Source organism: Triplophysa rosa, linkage group LG13 (assembly GCF_024868665.1).
Source record: "Triplophysa rosa linkage group LG13, Trosa_1v2, whole genome shotgun sequence".
Classification (NCBI taxonomy): domain Eukaryota; kingdom Metazoa; phylum Chordata; class Actinopteri; order Cypriniformes; family Nemacheilidae; genus Triplophysa; species Triplophysa rosa.
Window position 1 is genome coordinate 2,930,475 of NC_079902.1, and position 12,187 is coordinate 2,942,661.

Sequence of the window (12,187 nt, forward strand, 5' to 3'; positions counted from 1 at the left end):
AACGATCACATAAGTACTGCGATAAAGTGTACTCCACTAAAAAGGACACACATGAATCGATTGCTATAGTGATGACACCGTTCTTCACTTTCACTTTAAAACCCAGGTTTGGACCTTAAATAGTGGCCTTACCTCCACGTACTATTAGCATACATTATCGGCACTATAACATCTTATTTCTGACGCATGCCATGTATACATACCTTTATTAATCAGTGCTAATCCCCGCATTTTAGTCGCCGCTACAACAATGCGCTCTGCATCATTCCCGCTTCCATCTGTTTGAAGATTAAAGTGTACACGAAAGACGACTCGCCTCATAGCAGTCACTTGTGATTGGCTGAATGTTAATTCACTCAAATCTATGTAATTAACCAGATAACATGGGCGGGAATGTTTGCGGAGGTGTGTCGAAAAAGTGCGGAGGACAGAACCATTTTTATCTTAAAGTGGGGTATTCCCGCACATGGTGCCACGCCTATTTAGCGCAGATAAAGTCTTAAAAAACAAGTGCTTATGTACATTTATAAAAAAATTGTATTGCTGGTTTATTTGGTGCCCCTAAAGTCTTGGTGCCCCTGGGCACTCGCCCAATTGCCCATATGGTTAATCCGTCTCTGATCCCAGCGACTGGCTGGTTCTCCGTGAGGACTGCAAACCGTGAATGCCCATGTGGATATGAAGTCATGGGCCGTACATTCTCCCAGACCCCGGGGCGGGGTCTTGTTCATTGGAGGAAAACGGGGAAGTGTTGTATTTTAATTATCTGTCTGAGTGTATGACATGTATGAATGGTTGTTTGTTTGCTGAGGGTACAATGATCCTATGTTGTATGTACGGAGCGTGGCGCAAGGCAACTTATATCACTGTGTGAATTGAATATTGTGTGCTCACAACTCCTATGGGGAAATGTGGGGGTTGCAGTGCTTTGAGTAACCACTAGAGTGTAGTATTGTTCCGTGAATCATAACTGTATTTGCCATTTGTCTTGGTGAAGACATACAAAGCTGTTGGGGCTTGAACTTGATGCATATATTTTAGTTTGCTAATTATCTAAACAATGTTTCAATAAATGTTATATATTTATCTAAAGATTCTGGTTTACTGTGTACTCGTCATTCTCCTTAAGTGTATTCTCTTTAAACGTTTCCTACAATATTACAAATAACTAATTTGAAATAAAGTTTCAGTGTACACTTGCTTTCTGCTTTTTACACTGCTTGAATTCCCATAGAGTTTAAAGTTTTTTTGGCCCATCTTGCAAGTAGTCTCATACTCATTGCTTGCACAGGCTAGCCAATCTATATATTTCAAATCTTGGGAGTCAAATCACATTAAAATTATATTTACACATTTTTCTCTTCTGTTTGCGCTCACAGGAGACTGTACACAAAACACGGTCGCAAGTGCCGCAACCCGCAGATTGTCACGTGAGCGGGGGAATCCACGAAGAAAACCAGTTAAAACAATATATTTAACGTTATATGATGGTGAAGTATTAAAATGTTTAACTTAAGGTGTCATATAAAATGTAAGACCTACCATAAGTAAAAATAAGACTATGACCTTAAATTTAATTTAAAAAAAAATACTTTTTAAGAGAATCCGCGTAACCTTGTAAATGTATGCTGCTAAAAAGCTTTTTTTTGTTTGATCTGACCTAATTGTATTCTCATTAACCTCTTGTTTTTCCAGTCAGCCAAGCATAAAATAAAAAACCCTCAGAACCAAACTGAAAACCTTGGTTAAAAAATACAGGTATGTATCGTTTCATCCCTAATATGCAGGAATATAAACATCTTTAAACAGTAATAAAAAGAAAAGATTCAACTTTATTGAAGACTATTTAACTCTCCACAGAAGTATACAAAAAGCATGTCATGGAACAATAATAAAGTTTACCAGACTAAAAGAGAAAAGCAAAGAAAAAAAAAACAGTAAATAACAAGAATGTATATGTATATCCATTTATATACATGCATAATTGTTTTACTGACATGTTATTTTAGGGGATGAATTTTCATTGAAACTGCAGGAATTTATTAATATCCTTGTCCTATTCTACTAATGGAAGTTCTATACTATAGGCTGTAGAATTTTAGACTTCTGTCCATGCCAGTGGAAGCCAGGAACTGGGCATGTTCACCAAAAGCCACACCAGTAACCAGACCAGAGTGATCTAAAAAAGACAGACAGACATGTTAAATAAAAGAAACAAGCTATGACAATGACAATCCAACTATAGTGTGTTTCATTGGATGCTCACGCCTGGACTGCAGCTAACTTCCGCATTAACTGCAGTTAATATTAATTTATATTATTATTTATTGTATCATAACTGTATTAAATGAAACAATTTGTTGAATGGGCCCTGTAGTTTTATAGCATTTAAAGAAAACGTATGGGACATTGACATCTAGCAGTTGAGCTTGGTATCGCAGTCTAATTTAAAATATTGAAGAGGCAAGTTTAGCAAAGTAATGGTTCTTCTCGGTTTCTTTTGCTTGTTACCAGAAATAATCTACAGGCTCTCTATTATTTGCAAATGTGTACCGGAAGTTAAGGGCAATTCACGAACGAGCGCATGCACAGTAATGTTTGTTTATGTTGTTGTTTTGAAACAGTCTATAACAGCAGCTAATAGACCACTTCACAAAAAGGAAACACTGGTCTAGTAGCACATCCAGCTGTTTTTATTTCTTTTAATCTTACATATACTAAATCTTAAAGATATTCTTTTAACATTTAAAGGAGCAATGTGGAGATTTTAGCGGCATCTAGCGGTGAGGTTGAGTAATTGCAACCAATGCTCACTCCACCCCTCGAAGCACTATGGTGGCTGCACAGAACTAAAATGTTGTTGCATTTTCGCGTCTGTGCCAAAGGAGATAACGTATTTACGAAACATGCTCTGTAGAGCAGTTTGTCCGTTTAGTAAAGAATACTGTATAAACATGGAGAATTCCATGCAATAGAAATAGCTCATTCTAAGGTAAGAAAACATAATGCATCATTATGTAAGGTCTTTATACACCTCTGAAGACATGTATTATATGCAATATCTGTCCAGAGACCCTCCAAAAAATGACACACTGGACAGTTGTAAATGCTCTGTTGGTTACATTTAGTTCAAACGTTTGTGCAACATAAAAACAAACAAACACAGGGCTCCAGACTGCGCCTAAAAGGGTCGCATTTGTGACTAAAAATATTAATTTGCAAGTGATAATTTTGTCACTGGTGACCGAGCAAATTTACTCATTTTTAAAGGGGAGATTTTTTTCTACTTTTACCCAAATGTAATATAAATCATAGGGGTCCACAGAATGTGTCTGTGAAGTTTCAGCTCAAAATACACCAGAGATCTTTTATTATACCATGCTCTAGTTGCCCAGTTTTGCATGCGAGGAGAAACGCGCTGTTTTGGTGTGTGTCTCTTTAAGTGCAAATGAGCTGCTAGTCTCCGCCCCCTTTTCACAGAAAACGCAGCCAGGGCTTAGAGCCTGTACTTCCAACGACAAAATAAGAAAGAAGGGTCACATAAAGTGAATGAGAAACAAGGTCTCGTCTTTAAACACCAAACACATTGTTTTCTCTATACGTGACAACACACATGACAAACCGATCCCAAGAAAGAAGGGTCACAAAGCGAATGAGAAACTACAGTGTACAACTACAGAGAAACACCAAACACATTGTTTTCTATAAGCACACCTGTTTCCCCCGGGGCCATTCGCGAAGGCGCTCTGGTCCCTGTTGGTCCGGTCACGAATGCTTTCGGGAGTGAGACCCGCGATCGCGTCACGTGAAATAACAAAACGGGAGGGTGGCGGGAAATCATGTTACCATGACAAACCCGTTGCATGTTTACAAACCATACACACTGCTTTCTAGAAGTGAAGTACTCAAGACAAACGCATTGCGTTTTCTCTAAGTGAAAGTAACGTTACACAGGACAATCCCGTCGCGTGTTTACAAGCCATACACATTGCTTTCTTTGCATGAACGGACAAACGTTTCACAATGATGTTTTACCTACTTTTAAGTTGCCACAGGTCCCTGAGGTCTTACTTAAAAAATAATGGTACTTACAATGTCTTTATTTGCAGCTTTGCCTCGTTCAGTCTGGTGGATTTCCATTGAAAACAAAATAAATCCATTGCTCTCCTGTCAGGCTGGGAACCATGTTCTGTGCTGCTCTGTGCAGCCAACAACAGAACACCTAGCATGCTTTGCTTACTTTTCCCATGGTGTCGGAACTAATTCACATATGTCGCTTGCAAAAACACCGGCAGCGCCATGGATGGACACGTTCAGAAAAGGGGGCGGTAATATTATAATAAGTACCTACGTCAGAAAGTGAGCGAAATCTGAACGGCTCGTTTTCTAACAGGCTTGCAGAGATAGGCTCACGTAAACAAAGTTACTGGATTGTCATTTTTCACGTTTTCTGAGTTGGTAGATGCACCAGACACCCGATTATAGCACTTAAACATTGAAAAAGTAAGATTTTAATGAAATGTCCCCTTTAAAGTGTTTCCAACAGAAGCACCCCACTTTTTAAAAAACGGCATGCTAGCGAGAGAGAGAGCTGTGCAGGTCTCAGGGAAGGTGCACTTCCAGACCTCAAGAGGTGCTCTAGCGCCAAACCGACAGACTCCCAGTCCCATGCCAGATCGACGCCCGGTTTGATGTCCTGTAGTAGCAGGAGCTGTGCGAGCGACAAGCAGTTTCCCGCACGCTTGGCGCCAGCGCTATGCTTAGTTTATTCCACACGCTGCGTTCCAATGCTATGAGGCAGCACGGAATAAGCGCTCAAGATCTCCGCAAAAACTCTGTGGAATTCCATGGATGTTACCGCTTGTTATTGACATGTTCTGTTAGTAGAATGCGCTGTTTGTTGTGACGGATTTTAATGAGCCGGAGGATGAACAATGTGATATTTGAGACGTTTAAAATGAACAGTACAGTACAGTACTCTACTCTCAGCCAGTCTTGTCTCATTGTTCCAAGGTTACCACAGCGAGCAGGATGCAGTTCATGGCCTGACCTGATGGTAGAGCGGAGAATGGGAAGTGGGGACCTGACAAGAGCTGAGATGATAGAGCTGGATAAAGAAGGACGCGGTCTCTTGACCACTTGTCTTCACCACAAAATTTCAAATGCTATTAGATTATTAATGATAATCTTAAAATATAATTTATTTTATTATTAAGTTTATTTATTTTATTTAGCCTTGTTGTGCAAGCTCTCTGGAGCTTGTGCAGAGGCAGCAGCTTTTGCCAGAGGGGAACTGGAATCCCCTGGTTGGGCCTGGGTTCTCCTGAGGTTTTTTTTCTCGATTAGAGTTTTGGGTTCCTCGCCACCGTTTGCATACTGTTTTTGCACTATCTGCCTGACCGGGGGGGCTGCTTTAGAATTTTAAAGTTTTACTTAATTAATATTGCATATAGGAATTTATAGTCTGTTATATTTGACCTGTGCTTCTCTCTCCTTTATCCTAAATGTGTGCTCTCACTGAGCGTGTGTGTGTGTGTGTGTTTGTGTGCGTACTTGTCTGTGTACGTACGTGTGTGTGTGTTGTGTGTGTGTGTGTCTCTATGTCTATGTGTGTTAGTACGTGTGCATATTGTGTGTGTGGAGTGTTTTGTATGTGGGTATGTCTGTCTTCTGTGTTTTCAACCTTTTCTTGTTTCTGCAGGTACAACTTTAATTATTTTGCTTATAGTCAATATGTCTCATGTACAGCTGCTTTGTAACAATGAAAATTGTAAAAGCGCTATATAAATAAAGTTGAGTTGAGTTAAAATGAAACCAATCGCAGAGAAGTTTAGGGAATGCATAAGACACCGCTGTAACATTTAAAATCCATTCACAGCAAGAATGAACGACAGGCGAATTCTCTCGCGAAAGTTTTATTTGAAGTTATCTTTACGTTGTGTTGTGAACATGCAGAAGTGTCATTATTACAAAGCAAAATAAACATGCAGTGCTTCCGGAAAGTATTCACAGTGCTTCACTTTTTCCACATTTTGTTATGTTACAGCCTTATTCCAAAATGGATTAAATTCATTATTTTCCTCAGGTTCAAGTCTGGGCTCTGGCTGGGTCACTCAAGAACATTCACAGAGTTGTCCTGTAGCCACTCCTTTGTTATCTTGGCTGTGTGCTTAGGGTCATCATTGTGCTGTTGGAAGATGAACCTTCGCCCCAGTCTGAGGTCCAGAGCGCTCTGTAGCAGGTTTTCATCGAGGATGTCTCTGTACATTGCTGCATTCATCTTTCCCTCGATCCTGACTAGTCTACCAGTTCCTGCCGCTGAAAAACATCCCCACAGCATGATGCTGCCACCACCATGCTTCACTTTAAGGATGGTATTGGCCAGGTGATGAGCAGTGCCTGGTTTCCTCCAGAAATGACGCTTGCCATTCAGGCCAAAGAGTTCAATCTTTGTTTCATCAGACCAGAGAATTTTGTTTCTCATGGTCTGAGTCCTTCAGGTGCCTTTTGGCAAACTCCAGGCGGGCTGTCATGTGCCTTTTACTGAGAAGTGGCTTCCGTCTGGCCACTCTGCCATACAGGCCTGATTGGTGGAGTGCTGCAGAGATGGTTGTTCTTCTGGAAGGTTCTCCTCTCTCCACAGAGACATGCTGGAGCTCTGTCAGAGTGACCATCGGGTTCTTGGTCATCTCCCTGAGTAATGCCCTTCTCCCCCGATCGCCCAGTTTGGCCGGGCGGCCAGCTCTAGGAAGAGTACTGGTGGTTCCAAACTTCTTCCATTTACGGATGATGGGGCCACTGTGCTCATTGGGACCTTCAATGCTGCAGAAATTTTTCTGTACCCTTCCCCAGATCTGTGCCTCGATACAATCCTGTCTCAGAAGTCTACAGACAATTCCTAGGACTTCATGGCTTGGTTTGTGCTCTGACATGCACTGTTAACTGTGGGACCTTATATAGACAGGTGTGTGCCTTTCCAAATCATGTCCAATCAACTGAATTTACCACAGGTGGACTTCAATCAAGTTGTAGAAACATCTCAAGGAAGATCAGTGGAAACAGGATGCACCTGAGCTCAATTTTGAGTGTCATGGCAAAGGCTGTGAATACTTGCGTACATGTGCTTTTTTTCGTTTTTTATTTTTAATAAATTTGCAAAGATTTCAAACAAACTTCTTTCACGTTGTCATTATGGGGTATTGTTTGTAGAATGTTGAGGAAAATAATTAATTTAATCCATTTTGGAATAAGGCTGTAACATAAAATGTGGAAAAAGTGAAGCGCTGTGAATACTTCCCAGGTGCACTGTAACGTAACAAGCCCTTTCGTAATAAAATAAAATATATAGCCTACTTTTTCTTACAGTATATATATAAATTTGGTCTTGACATGCACCTCTTCTGTTGGTTCAAATGAATTCAGAGGAATTTGGTCTGGTATATTCAGAGCTGAATCAGTTTTAGCAATAATCAATAACACTTCTCTGCCTCTTTTTAAATAAGCAGAACCAAATCTGCTGTCATCTGCCTTTAAATGCATAGACAGGCAACATTTGAAGACTATTTGAACACATTTACACATTTATATTTGTATACATATGTAAACGCATTTAAAACTCTTCTGTGGAATTCTGCAGATTTTTCCCAAGTTTTAAGGTGGAATTAACAAAAATTCTGCAGATTCCGTATGACCCTGCTTATGGGGGAAAACAACTTGAAAGAAAAACTTTGTGAGCAAAACCTATGAAAGGGAAGATTTACACACAACAGGATAAAGTATGTGATTAAAAAAATGTAAGTTCATGTTATATGGCTCTTAAAAAAATAATTTGGCGCCTGCTTTTTTCCCCTATGGGAGCCAATGGCTCCTTAATAGATTTTTTTTGTCTGGAGCCCTGATACAGGAAGCTCCTCTTGTCCAGCATTGTTTACATTTGCGGAAGCAGAATTTCTTTGACTTAATGTAATTTTATCCATCTATTCATGTTTTCACCTGCCAAGCTTGGAATTTTTCTTTTTTCATGTTTTCACCTGCCGAGCTTGGATTTTTTTCTTTTGAGTACCTTTAGTGTGACGGGACGGGACACAGGGTTAGAGGGGATCCATATATTCTCAAATTTTTCAACATACAAATTGGTTAATAAGAACAAAACAATGCAATTACATTACTACCAACATTTTTTAGAATAACTTTCAAAGAAACAAACATTTACATTTTGGAAGCATTTGTGCACATGTGTGAATAACCTAATTTGAGCTCAATGTTGAGGTGCATTTTTTTGCATCATTAATCACCTCTACTTGCAGTGGCACTTGCTCTTGACGGATTTGTCTCATAGCTTACTGACTTGGTCTTTCTGAGCAGAACATCACTAAATCTCAATCTGACAGAGTATGTTAAAATAAACAATGGTCATAATTCTAACCAAAACTAGGACAAAACCCACAGGTTTTGCGAGACTATGGCGCTGGATGACGTCACATGCCAACTAACATTATGCGCAACGTCATCGCATTGTGTTTTGCATTCAGACTTGTGTTCGAACTCAATATCGGTTTTGCTTCAACTCTCTTAAGTGTCACTGTAATACAACTACATGCCCAATAAAATGCATATTTTTGTTTATGTTGTCAGGATGTGTAACAAGTATAACATAACTAAACACAACATATTAATAGTAAGTTAACCACAAGTCAAACAATACATTTATAAAATCCTGATTTATAACCACAATATCGTCTGACAAAAACGCAAAAATAGTGGCTATATGCTGTGATTTTGCCAATATTACTTAATAGGGGTAAGAATCTTTTGGTACCTCGCGATTCGATTCATATCGATTCTTGGGGTCACGATTCAATTAAAAATCGATTCACGATTTTTCAATTTTTAATAACAATTCTCAAAATTAGATGTTGATATATGTTTAGCCCCTTAACTGGCACCGTCCCGTATCCGGGACAGCGGATTTACTTAAAGATTTTGCATGTGAATTCTTATCTTATTGTGACAACCATTATATCGTTGGAAAGTCTGTAGAAAACATGCTTCGTCACCGTTTTATAGAATAATGTGTGTAGGAAGAGTAATTGTTTCTTTTTTTAAAAGAGTGGGCTTAAAAATGTTTATGTCCCTTCCCTTCTCACAGTATAGTTTCACAAAAATTGAGACTTTGACTTATGACATTTTGGGGCTGATCCGTAATTATTTTAAATGTATTTTTTATAAAAGAAAAAAAGCTTTTATAGTTTTTTTTATTACAATAAACATGGCAAAATCACTTTAAAAAAAGTGATTTCTTTTTTTTAGCAATAATCTGCTAATTTTCTTCTTTCAAAAAAGAATTCATGACAGTGAGTTTTCACGTGTAGGCTCAAAAAGGGCTGCGCCAGTGAAGAGGTTAGATTTTATTCCATTTTGCTGGAATGATGGCATTCGATGCGAGTCTTTTCGTTTAGTGTTCTCAAATTACTTCACCTTCGCTTTACAAAGCTTGCATAATGCATACGTCTTGTCAAGCTCCTTCTTACCATAGAGTTGATAAAATCTGAAATATTTCCAAAAACTTGCCCTCGCTAAAAATGGGACGGGGTGGATTTCTTTTAGCCCCGCCATCGCTGTTGCTGAGCTTACGGTGTGCGGTCTCTCGACTGTCCCGAGTGCTGCACCGCTCTCGCAAAAAAGTTCTGCCGCCTTTGTTCCGACAACATCACCAATTGTTATTTTAACTAGAAAATCGATTTTTGGAAATCTGTGAATCGATAAGAATCGCTAGAGGACTGAATCGCGATTCATATCTGAATCAATTTTTTCACCCACCCCTATTACTTAATTGTTATTTATATCATGCAGGGCATGATAGAATGGAAGTCAACTTTTACCCAGCAGCTATATCACCCTGTAGCCCAAGACTGGTTGCCCACTAGAGCTAAGCAGGGCTGAGCCTGGTCAGTACCTGGATGGGAGACCTGCTGCGAAAACTAGGTTGCTGCTTTAAGAGGTGTTAGTAAGGCCAGCAGTCGTGCTGTGGGTCTCCTAATGCCCCAGTATAGTGATGGGGACACTATACAGTCAAAAAGCACCATGCTTCAGATGAGATGTTAAACCGAGGTCCTGACTCTCTGTGGTCATTAAAAACCTCAGGATGTCCTTCGAAAAAGAGTAGACGTGTAACCCCAGCATCCTGGCCATATTCGCCCATTTGCCTCTATACATCATGGCCCCCTATCATCCCCATATGTACTAAGTGAAGCTCCAAAAGGTGCACCCATCAATCAAATAACTGCTTGACACGTCTCTGTGGTCTTAAAGGTCTTCTGAATCTAATCGATGCATTTAAGAAAAAATATCCATATAGACACCGATATTAACGATAATGTCTAACATCCATAATCCCTCAGATCCAGGCGAACGAGAGGCTTGTTTTTCTGGCAAATGAGGGTTCAGAAAGCTTCTGCCCAGAGGATGCAGTGTCCTATTGGCTGAAAATGAAAAAATGCCTGCGTCATTTGCCAGAAAAACAAGCCTCTCATTCGCCTGGATCTGAGGGACAACGGATGTTAGACATTACCGTTGTCAATATGGATTTTTCTCTTAAACACATCAATTCGCTTCAGAAGACCTTTGTTAAGACCAGGGAGCAGTGTCGAGCAGTTATTTGATCGATGGATCCACTTTTTGGAGCTTCAAAAAGTCGACACCCATTCACTCCCATTCTACCGCTTGGAAGTAAAATGATACATGGTATTATAACTCCGACTGCATTATTCTTCAAGAAGAAAACCATATTCAGTTAGGATGCATTTAGGGAGTTTTACTATATACGCTGCAATATTATATGAAAAAATAACAATTGTCATTTTTAATTTCACTGAGACCAAGTTAGAAGTACTGTGACAACTGTACTGTCCTCACTCCTCACTTAAGAAATCAGCCAGACAGTGGAAGTGAAAGGGGAATCGAGAAGCCCCCTTGGATTTTGTGTTGCTGTTGATATGCAATCTCTCTTTAGTGATAGGCCTTACCCATTTGTCAATCATCCCTGCATGCTATTAGGGAATGAACCCAGAGCTATGATTGATCAAACTCTTCTTTTGTTTTATTTGACTACTGCGGGTGCACATGAGCGTCACCAGGTTTTGCGTAGTGTAGAGTAACAAATCGTGCCAACATACTTTGAGGTCAAAATGCGTACCTGCTAGGGTTGTTCAGGTTGTTCGTGTATTGACGATAGTCAGCCATTTTGGCAATAGCTGATTCCTTCACGCCCATTTCATACCACACGTGTAAGCAGCACGTAGGGAGAGAGTTGGCAACGCGTGTCCATTGTCCTTTCACACCAGCAGCGTATGCAACACACACCACGCTGCCTGGGTACCACGTACAACAATGCAATTTCGCATAATGTTATTTTAAATAAATCAATGAGCAAAACATCTTCAACAGGGTTTCTGCAGTTATCACCAAACTTAATTTAATGCTTTTTAATGCCATTTTTAAAATGGTTAATGCCGTAACTGGCCCACGACTAACCTGAATTAGAAATGACTCCGATGACAGCTTAAACATTTATTTGCAGTAACATTTACACTTTCAATACTGATTCATCAAAGTACCAATCACTTACATGTTGGATGCTAGACAGAGTGAAAAATCAGGCCATAACTGACTTTCTGTAAATTGTACTGCCACAGTACAAACATTAGCTTCATCAGCTAACAAATTCCATCGTCTGAACAGTAAAGCAAAAACTCTGAACCTCTTAACTCTTATAGGTATATAATTAATATTAATTAGAGATGCACCGATTGCAATTTTCTTTGCCGATTCCGATTTTATTACAAGTGAAACCTGCCGATTCCGATTTTTGCCGATTCCGATTTTCTATCCACAAACTATAATTGACAGTATACTGTATATAAAACCATATTAACTTTTCTTCAATACACATTTTTTTTATTTTCATTGAATAAATGATTGAACATTACAATTTCCCCAAATTTCCCTAAATGCAGTTCTCCAAGCTGCATTAAATTACAGAATCTTCTCTTTCCCAAACAACTCTTAAATTGAAGAACTCTGTGACTGAAAAGAAGTACAAATAATAAAATATAACTAAACATGTCACTTAATTTACCTTTTACATTTTTGTACTCATCTCACAAAAGTCTAAGATAACAATAAAATA

The 12,187-nt window shown here is 39.3% G+C and overlaps 1 protein-coding gene across 1 annotated transcript in view; it reads right to left on the minus strand.

The window, feature by feature from the left end:
* Positions 1–1,819: 1,819 nt before the first annotated feature.
* The window catches only part of prpf19 (pre-mRNA processing factor 19), a 44,635-nt gene continuing 34,267 nt past the window's right edge, over positions 1,820–12,187 (minus strand). Inside the window, exon 16 of the mRNA XM_057349908.1 lies at positions 1,820–2,179. Within this exon, the coding sequence (XP_057205891.1) occupies positions 2,082–2,179 (98 nt within the window). The 3' untranslated portion in view covers positions 1,820–2,081. The remainder of the gene's footprint in view (positions 2,180–12,187) is intronic.